General features: G+C 39.3%; 1 protein-coding gene across 2 annotated transcripts in view; it reads right to left on the bottom strand.

The window, feature by feature from the left end:
- vps50 (VPS50 EARP/GARPII complex subunit) overlaps positions 1-10512 on the bottom strand; it is a 112131-nt gene that overhangs the window by 3407 nt on the left and 98212 nt on the right. For both annotated transcript variants that reach the window (XM_036214182.1, XM_024299775.2), the window contains 2 exons: positions 9562-9720; positions 5218-5339 (listed from right to left, as the gene is read on the bottom strand). In XM_036214182.1, the coding sequence (XP_036070075.1) occupies positions 5218-5339; positions 9562-9720 (281 nt within the window). The remainder of the gene's footprint in view (positions 1-5217; positions 5340-9561; positions 9721-10512) is intronic.

The following is a 10512-nucleotide window of genomic DNA, read 5'->3' on the forward strand; positions in this document are numbered from 1 at the left end:
AGTAAAGTTTCAATCTTCCTAGGCTGCTGTAAAATATTCAGATTAGCAACAACTTGAACTTGGAATCACACTGACAGAACACAAACTGAGGGAATTTTTAAGGTAACATTTGCATAAACCATGTTCCACAGACATGTCATGATTGTTTTCAGACATCACCAGCGCGCAGATTTCCTATTTTTGTCTCCAATCAGTCAGTTTCATTGGTTCAAAGCCCTTAAAAAAGTTGGAAAAATATTTATAAATCTACTTTTTGCTTTAAATGACTGTTAAAAATAGAGAGAAATACAAAGTTTGTTTAAAAACACCATCAGTATTCATTGGTTGCCAAAGATATGTCAGAATATGCACATTCAGAACAGAAAGTCAAAGGATAAAATACATCAAAAAATGGATCTAGTACAGGGAGTAACAGTAGAGTTGGTAGAAAACCTCAAATATAACTAAGATTATGTTGATATATAGAGATATAAAATCGATCAGGAAGTATATAACCAATAGTTTCTGTTCCTGTTGTGCTCATTACTGCCATCACCTTTTTATTCATATGATGCTAATAATTCCACTGCACCGGTTTTAGTAAGAAAAAGTAGATTAGTGTGAATCTAGAACACTGTGCTTGGCATTCTGATTGGCTGTGGACCGTGTCAATCAATCTAAAAACACGTCTCTTGGGGCCGTTTCAAGAAGGACGTTTAAACCTGCACTCAGAGTTGACAAACTCACAGTTTGCAAACTCACAGTTTTCGGTTTCAGAACAGCTAAAAAAAAAGTTTGTTTAATCAACTCTGAGTAGTTGGACTCAGAGTCAGGTGCGAGTGTTGTGACCATGAAAAACCCTGATAAATTTACCAAAAACATTACAATTCACCATGGCAACGGGAACAAACACCAATAGGACTCTATACTTCACGGTGACAGAAATTGATGTGTTCCTACAAGCATAAACCGACTACAAGCACATTTTCCACAAAAAGAGCAACAAAGCCGCAGCGGCAAAACAGCGAGTTGGCATGGGAGAAAACAGCTGCCAGAGTTAATGATTACATCTACATTTGAGCAACCACTGCACTAACATTGTCTCTCTCAACATGGTAGATGTTTTGACAGGCGTCTCCAGTGTTTAAGGTTTAAAGATTTCTGTTGTTGAAGGTTTAAAAAGAACAAAAAGAAAAAAAAAAATATTGAATTTTTCTTCTTCTTTTTACGACCAAAACAGTATTTTTCAAACAAAGTGGGGTGGGTGGTGATGAGGATGATTCGGTATCATTAATACAGCGTCCCTGGAAAAATGGTATCGCTCAAATAAAAATGAATTGGTAAATGCAACTCAATCGACTCGTGGCCTTTAAAATCCTCTCCCGACATAAATAACATTCCCTCCAGATTAATCCAGCCTCTTCTACAGGATCCTCTATGAATGGACATGCCGCTTTGGTTTCAGCGGGGCCGGAAACATGACGTCTCTAATGTGAATGTTTGCAAAATGTTAATGAGGAAGTCCTATTTGCACATCTTTTACCTTAAGAAGGGGCGGAGACCGCAGAGAACTCTGAGTTTCCTGAAGGAAACCTGCTCCAGACCAGGTTACATTTAGAGTCAGTTGCCATAGTGATTGATTCTGAGTTCAGCTTAATCCCGCTTCATAAAACAGGTTTGGTTTGACCCAGTTTCGTGGGTTTAAGTTGCCTCCGTTTCTGAAACCAGAAAGTTTTTCTTAACTTGGAATTCATAAACTCAGAGTTTCAACAAAACCTGCTTCTTGAAACGGTCCCCTGTACAGAGCGTGTTAAGTTTGCCGAACTTTGCGATCAGATCTTCGTTTTCATTCAATAAAACTGGACTTATTTTTCTATAAAGGTTTGAACTTTGAGAGTGAAAACAAAAAAGTCAGTTATTCATTTCTGTTGTGTTGTAGCTTTTGGGGCTGTACTTCAGCTTTTGTGGTTGTGTTGTGGCTTTTTTCGTTGCGCTTGAGCTTTTGTCATTTTGTTGTGTTTTTTGTTGTTGTGCTATGGCTTTTGTTGTTGAGTTGTGGCTTTTGTCGTTGTGTGGTGGCTTTTTGTCGTGTAGTGGCTTTTGTCATTGTGCTTCGGCGTTTGTCGTTGTGCTTGGCCTTTTGTCGTTGTGTCGTGGCTTTTGTCGTTGTGTCGTGGCTTTTGTTGTGTCGTGGCTTTTGTCGTCGTGTCGTGGCTTTTGTTGTAATGTCGTGGCTTTTGTCGTTGTGTCATGGGTTTGTTGTTGTGTCGTGGCTTTTGTCGTTGTGTCGTGGCTTTTGTCGCTGTGCTTCGGCTTTTGTTGTTGTGCTTGGCCTTTTGTCGTTGTGTAATAGCTTTTGTCGTTTTGCTTTGGCTTTTGTCGTTGTGTCATGGCTTTTGTCGCTGTGTCATGGCTTTTGTCGCTGTGTCATGGCTTTTGTCATTGTGCTTAGCCTTTTGTCGTCGTGTCGCGGCTTTTGCCGTCGTGTCATGGCTTTTGACGTCGTGTTGTGGCTTTTGTCGTCGTGTTGTGGCTTTTGTTGTTGTGTCGTGGCTTTTGTCGTTGTGTCATGGCTTTTGTCCTTGTGTCGTGCCTTTTGTTGTGTCGTGGCTTTTGTCGTCGTGCCGTGGCTTTTGTTGTTGTGCTTCGGCCTTTGCTGTTGTGTCGTGGCTTTTCTTGTTGTGTTGTGGCTTTTGTCGTCATGTCGTGGCTTTTGTTGTGTCGTGGCTTTTTTCGTTGTGTTGTGGCTTTTATTGTTGTGCTTCGGCCTTTGCTGTTGTGTCGTGGCTTTTCTAGTTGTGTTGTGGCTTTTGTCATGTCGTGGCTTTTGTTGTGTCGTGGCTTTTTTCGTTGTGTTGTGGCTTTTATTGTTGTGCTTCGGCCTTTGTCGTCGTGTCGTGGCTTTTGTCGTTGTGTTGTGGCTTTTGTCGTTGTTCTTCGGCTTTTGTCGTTGTGCTGTGTCTTCTGCATTTATGTGAGCCCTGTCAGCCACCATACTAATCAAATTAGGACCTTCTGTAATCGAAAGAGGTAAACCCTTAACTAAACGTCTTGTCTTGAATGTGTCTGTGGTTTAGAGTACAGCTGTATTTGGAGGGGCGCCGCTGTTGGTCGCAGTTCATGTGACATCTCCAGTGCATTAACACTCTGCACAGACAGCTCTGCTCATTCTCACACTTTAGCCTTCCTCCCTTTCCATTTTCTGCCTCACCCTTTCTTTTTTCCATCACCTCTTGCAGTCACGTTCTTCCTCTTTTTTTATCTTTTGACTGTTTTTTTTGTGCTGAGTGCTTAAGCATTAGCTCTGAAAGCTAGTGGGCCTATGTTTGTCTGCCTGAAAGTCATCTCGATAGCTGGAGAAAGAGAAATTTAATAAGAGAAAGAGGCAGTGGGAGCACAAACAAGCATAATGACTGAATCTTGGTGTGGAAGTGGGCTGTGGATCTGTTCCTGTTCAGGAAAAGAGCGTTCTGGGGCAGCCCGGGCGGGGCGTACAGCTCTGCAACGACGGTTTAAATCAGATGAGCGTTGTACTTGTAATGGCCCATTTGCTCATCAGAGAGGGTTCAAAAGTTCTTCCACAAAATGAGAGAGATGGTGTTTGGCGAGATAAACATGTTGTCTTTTCTCGGCGGATGATGGTAAACCTTCCACCTACACCTGACACGCGGTGTTTGCCCTCGTACGAACACAAAACCATTTAGAGGAGCATTTGTTTGGGACTGAACCCATTATCTGTGGCGGCAATCACACTGCTAGCGTCTGTGTGGTGGAAACGAGCAGCTCAGGATGCTTTCAGCAGCAGCATTCCTCCTTACTTTCATTAAAATGTGTGAAACCTCTGGGTAAGCGTCAGCTGCTAACTCATCACTTTGTCACCACCCGCAGCTGAGGCCTGATTGATCAGAGGGTCATTAGTCCGTCTGAAAACCTCCTTCACATGCTCAACACGGCGTCGGCGTGGACGGACGGCAGGGAGAGCTGAGGGGGAATCAAAGAAGGAAAACTGTAATGTTCTGTCGGGTTAGGGGAGTGCGTGTCACGCTTTCAAGTGGGGAAGAGGTGAACCATTACAAGCGACGTGTCAAGAGCATTCCGCTGCCTCTGAGCGTGAACCGTCGGGTGTTTGATGGGGCTTTGCAGTGGACTGAAACAAAGTCTGGTCCTGCAGGTACTTTCAGCAGATCTGAAGTTAAAGGTTTAGAGAATATAAACAAAAATAGTCTTGTTGTTACACACACAATGGCTGCTAGGATCCAAACTTAAATTCACGAATTTGAAAAAAAGATCATCTTTAGAGCTAATTTGAAAGCATTCTAGATGAACTTTTAGTTGTGATTTTAGCCTAAATCAAAAAAATGTGTCAATTTCTTGGACATAGTTTCTGCAAAGTGGCAGTAGATCATTAGAAATTTGCCTCTGATTTGGGGGCAGGGCTGTTAGTGTGGACCACCCCCCTTTTGTTGCTAGGAGCTCTCTGCTTTAGCTTTTTCAAACATGTTTTATGTCTGCCCTTGATCCACAGCAATCTGAATAAAGAAACACTCAAAAATATAATTTTAAAGCTTCTTTTTTATATATGTCCTCCCCTCATCAGAGAAGTGCTAAAAGAACATGTTAAAAACAGGATTTTTATTGGAGTGGGTCTTTAAATTACATGAGTGCAAGGCATGGGCATGAGGCATGGTGAGGCACTGCATCATAAACTGTAAACTAATCATTTTAATCATTTTTATCCTGAACAATTTTAATATGTAATGCTAAACTTCGGTAAAAAGTTTGATATTTTACGAGTTAAAAGCACAAATTATCTTATGCTGCACAACATTGGTTACAAAATGCACTGAGATGATCCTGTATGGCACAAGTAATCTTTTATTTTGAAAATGCAATAGGTTCTTTTTATATTTTTGCTTTTGTTTGTGCCAAAAAATAGACAGAATTAAGAAAACATGTTCTGCTATATAATGCTAGTTATTAGAGAGGATTTTTACCAATTATCACAGTATCGCGATATTATCGATATCATGATCCATGTATCGCGTATCGTATCGTGAGGTACCCAGTGATTCCCAGCCCTAGTACATATGTTTGTAAACCTGACACTGAAAAACTGAGTGCCTCACCAATCACTTCATCAGCACTTACTGGTGCAAGGTCACAAAAGTAAACAGAGCTGCGTTCAGCAATAAACCTCAAGCACATGAAATTAATTAAACGCGGTGTGGTCCGACTTACCCTTCAACGAGTGTCCTGTTGGCCAGGCGGATGCAGTGCTCCCACAGGACGTTGGACACGGGCAGGGGGATGCGCACCTGCCTGGACACCTCCCCCAGACGCTTGTTAAACTGCTCAAACTCCTGAGGAGGAGGAGACCAGAGAGAGCAGAGGTGAAGACACTCCGCAGGTAATGAAGAACGTTCAGGCACAGTGACAGATAATTAGTGAATGTGTTGAAAGACAAAGTGTCTGGAGTTTCGTTCTCCCACCTCACTAATTACTGACACATCAAACCAGCACAAGACGAGCAGACGTAAAAGGTCGCGTCAAAACAAGTCTGGGTGACACTAAAACAAAAAAAGACCTTTATAGACCTTCAGAAAAGGCCTTGCTACTAACTTCTGGTTATATATGAGCCTCACAATGTCAATGCAGTATCTTCATAGATGAAAGATTTGGACTTCAACGACCCATTTCGGCCAAACTTAAGAACATTTAAATTTACTACAGGAACTAAAAGACTCCAACGTTCCTTCAGTAGTGACTGAAGTATTCTTGAATTATGTATTTGAAGCGTGTCTTTTGAAAATATTCAGTTTTTGCTACGAAGCATGAAGTTCTCAGTATCTGGAGGAGCCAATGAAGCTGCAGGACGCAAACATCCGACATCCGTTTCCTTTTGTTTTGTTCAAACGTTCCAGCCACAAAAAGTCAAACTATGCAGGAATATTCCCAATCACAGGGTTATGTTCTGTTTATCAGAGCCTATTTGTACTAATGAATGTCTGGTGACTTTAATTTAAGTCATGATTTAAAGAAATCAAAAGAAACCGGAATGTTTGGGCTTATTTTCCACATGAATTCTGAACTAAAGAATGAAGGGAGGTTCATTCACTAACAGCCTCATAATCATTTCTGACTCTAATGCTTTGTCAATAAAGTCGTTGTGAGTCTTCCTGTCCACTTTATATGCAAATGAACGTGCTGAGAAATGACAGCGATCAAGCTGACTTCATGAATAAAATATTCCTGAAAAAACAGGCAACAGTTGCTTCAATCATCCAACAATGACTAAGCGTTTAGAGCTTGTCAGAGAGGTCTGTATGAGCGGCACAGGGGGAGAGTACATGTGAGTTAGAATGAGTTTAATGTCAGACTGGTTTGGAACGCTGACTGCTTTTCCTCTGTTTTTTTCCAACTACCTTTCTCAGCATAACAAAGACTCTTAGTAAAAAAAAAAAAAAGATAGAAAATATATATTAATTTAATTTCTAGCTTCTAAGAATAAACTAAAATAGAATTCCGCAAACAACAAGATTGAAGCTTTTTTTTGCAATCCAGATGAAGAAACTGACAAAATGTCATAAGATGATACAGGGATTAGGTCTAATACTTTTACATTTTCAAAATAAAAATGCAGGAGTATTTTTTATTTTTGCAAAAATATCGTATTGGCTTTTAAAGTTAATTTCACGTTTTTTGTTGTTTGTTTATTTTGGGTAGCAGGAATTAAAAGTAACCAAAAAACAAACCAAAAAAATGAAATCGAAAAAACAAGAATCCATTTTTGAAAAAGCTACAACATTTACTGCCTAAGCTAGAAGTAAATTTAATAAAAAAAAAAGGAGTAGGTATCTTAATTGTAAATCTAAATTTAATGAGCCGTTTGATTTCATTTAACTCAAATACCTTAATTGTTTAAGGTTTTTTAGCTGACTTACATTTTTAATTATTTAAAAATATGAAAATAGTTATATATGTTTTGTCTTTGCAACAAAACCTTCTTAAAAACAGCTCAAAGTGCTGTACAAAGAACACAATAATAATAACATTCTCTAACACACATGCAAAAGAACAACAACAAAAAATTAATAAGAGAACCCTTGTAAAAATCTACCATCATGAAAAAGAGGAAACTAATTTTTTTTTACTTTTGGATTGAAGTTCTGTTCAGGCAAGTTCTGTGGAGAAACTTGCATCACTTTGCCTGGTACCACTCTCCACATTTTTGGGGGGTTTGATTTTCAATTGAACATAACAAAGACAACCCACTCTACATATTGAAGACCCAGTATATGCTATATTGCCCAACAGTCAATCATAGATCTAAGCCACACCTCTGCCGCTCAGTCTGGCTCCACAAGCCCCGCCCCCTTTTTGGCATTTTTCAAATATGGGCTGAGAATGGAATAAGCCTCCAACTACACTATTTAATTACTCTTTAGAAATACCAAAATCAAAACAAACAGCCCCCCATATTGCTATTTTGTCATTTATTTCCCCTGTTTATTATAAAAAAAAAAATGTTTAATCTACCTGAATTGAATTTTTTGGGGATTAAAAAAAACAAACAAAAAAAAAAAAACAAACACATCAGCCCACAGTGGGGTTTGAACCGGCGACCTCTTGATTGTTAGACAGGAGCTAATTCTGTCGAATTCTGTCGTCAGAGTTCCTTTTAACCCCGACAGGCTCCATGGTCAAAACCTTTGGGGAGTGTTGGAGGTTTAAAAGGTACCCAAACCCTAAACCAACTCTTTTTGCCTCTTTACATCTACAAATGGGACTTTAAAAGTACTGCCTTTTTGGTTTTTGACTCCTTCAAATAAACTTGTTTTTAATTCATCAAAATATACTGGAATGTTCTCATGGAAGTAAGACATGCAGAAATCAACCATAAAAATACGGCTAGCTCACTCATTTCTTGACCGATTTCCACAAAACATGGCTCAAATTAAAGCTCAGAAAATCATTGATGTCGTGGTATATTTACATTTTTGATATCTCTAAAAACTAAGCTGTAAATAGTGCAAGAACTGTGCCTTGTAGTGTTACAGGTAACACACTGCTGTCAAATGAACAGATTTTCCCTTTGTGCAAGAATCCAATCAACTGAGCTTGTAAATGCTGATTACCCAAGCCCAGAAAGGAGGAGGATTGATCAATGAAGTTCAATGGTAGGACTGGCTTATAAACTTGACAACGTTAAGTAGCGAAGCCCATATCCTATTAACCACAGAGAACCAAAAGAACAGTAAATTATTCATTCATTCATTTAAGTAGTAGCAGATAACAGCACGAATAACATCCCCACAACTAAAAATCATCTTAATCTATTAAAAAAGTGGTCAATTAGTAAACCTCGAAAGAATCTTTATTTTTATATATCTGACTGAACCTTAATTTTGATCAACTGTTGCTTCAACTTAGATGTAACCAAAACCCCACAATTGTTTAACATTTTTTCCAAAATAATGTCTTTTTTCTGTTATTCAAATTTGAAAATAAATTGAAAATTATTCAAAAATACAATATGTCAGTATCATTAAAGAAAATAAAAATATATTTAAAAAAGGTGAGTTAGTTGTGACATTGAAAGTACTTAACCCATCAAACTCTTCAGTTATCTTGACAAGCATTTAGTGAAAACGTTCAAATTCTCAAACCAAATAATGAACTTTAATGACTTTAAAGATCATTGACAGTTACAATCTTTTCTGTAATGCTTAGAGGAATAAAGTGGATGTTTCCCAAGAAATTATTTGGTTTTAAACTCAAAACACTTGATTTTAAAACTGTTGGAGCTCTTTGTAGGAAAAAAAACATTCGATGTTGAAGGGAAGACAAAAAAACATGGATTTTGTACTCTACTTTCAATACTTAGACTGGAAATTGTGTCTAAGATAAATCCTGAAACAGCTTTAATGAATTGTTTGCATACAATTTTCATTAAATCTAATTAAGTTAAGTTATCTAAGTTATTACAATGATGCTCCCAGCTGGTTTTAAACAGAAGCTAGAACAGGAAAAACGCTTCACTGGTAATTCAGATCTGCTTTAGAAGCTTTAAGGTACAAAAATCAATTATTGCAGGGTGAAGATTGCAAGCAAAACTTTTTTTATAAGAAGACTTCATTAAGATGAACCCAATTGACATGAATTCCTCCTGCTGGTGTTTTTAAAGCTCGTCGTGTTGTGTGGAACAGCAGGAGACCGAGGCTTGGTGACAGCGTGAGAGAAAGACTCAATGCAAGTGAAACTAAGAGGGGGATCATTACTGCACAGGTGGCAACGGTGTTAAGACAGCTGTCTTCTTTTGGTGAGGTGGAAAAATCCTTTTCTTAGAGTAAAGAATTCTACATTTTAGAAGATGTTGAGTATGAAAAGGAAATTTGTGTCTTTGAATATTTACAAAACACACATTGATGGATGACGGGGATCTATCAATCGATTGGATGTTCACCTCATCTCTGCTCGACTATCCCTGTGTTTTCTCTTCACTTTCAGGGCCCTCATCAATCTCCTTTCCAGAGTCACTTTGCCGTTTCAGGCGCAGAAAAACGAAGAGGTGACCACTCTTACCTTCAGCAGGACGTCCACATATATGTTGTGCTGTGACATTATCTCCCTAATGTCCCATTTGACTCCAGCCATCATGAGCAGCATCTGCTCGTAGTCGATGGCCTTGGCCGCCACGATCCAGTAGATTGGCTTCCGCAGCTCGCTGGCTGTAGACACCGTCTGCCGGGGGGAGGGACGGAAAAATGCACAACTTTCAGAGGCAGCAGACATCCTCCATCATGTTATGCAAGGCAGTAATGGGGCGCACGGTCAGAGTCAAGGTCTCCTCCGAGATGAAGGCACTCTACAGGTAATATCAGGTTCTGGGTTACGTAAGTCTAATTTACACAAACATTTACAAGAGTGAAGTCAGAGGACGTGACATCCATTTAGTGCTGAAGGGAAACAGACCTACATGTCAGCTCAATGTGTCCAGGATGAAGTGGACATTTAAAGAAATGAGTGTCATTTGTTCTTTTAGGGTCCATAAGCCTTACTCACACTTGTAGTGGAACATATGGTTGTCATGTGTATTTCTTGCAGGTTTGACAATTTTTCACTCACAGACTTGAGGTGTGTGGGGGGGGGGGATCCATTATTTCATGCATTGATTACGATCCATAAATGATTCTGAATTGATCTATGAATTTTAAATCATCTTTAATTAAATAAGTAATATGATTTAAAGTAAAAGTAGAACTGTTTTTCCCTCAAACTTGAAAATCGTGTCATCCGACCGGCCTCTGACTTGCTTATGCCTCGTTGGTCCAGACCGGACTGAATCGGGCCGGACCGGACTTTTTAGCGTTTCCATTACAAAATAGACCCAGTAAGCAGGTCCGACTGGTACAATTTTTAGATTTGCGTTGGTCCATTGGAAAATTGAATGGACCCGTGAGGGCGGAGCTTCTGTCATCACATGATGTCACCCATTGATTGGTGGACAGGTTTTACAACAACAGGAAGCGTCCG

Source organism: Oryzias melastigma, linkage group LG11, assembly GCF_002922805.2.
Source record: "Oryzias melastigma strain HK-1 linkage group LG11, ASM292280v2, whole genome shotgun sequence".
Taxonomy (NCBI): Eukaryota; Metazoa; Chordata; class Actinopteri; order Beloniformes; family Adrianichthyidae; genus Oryzias; species Oryzias melastigma.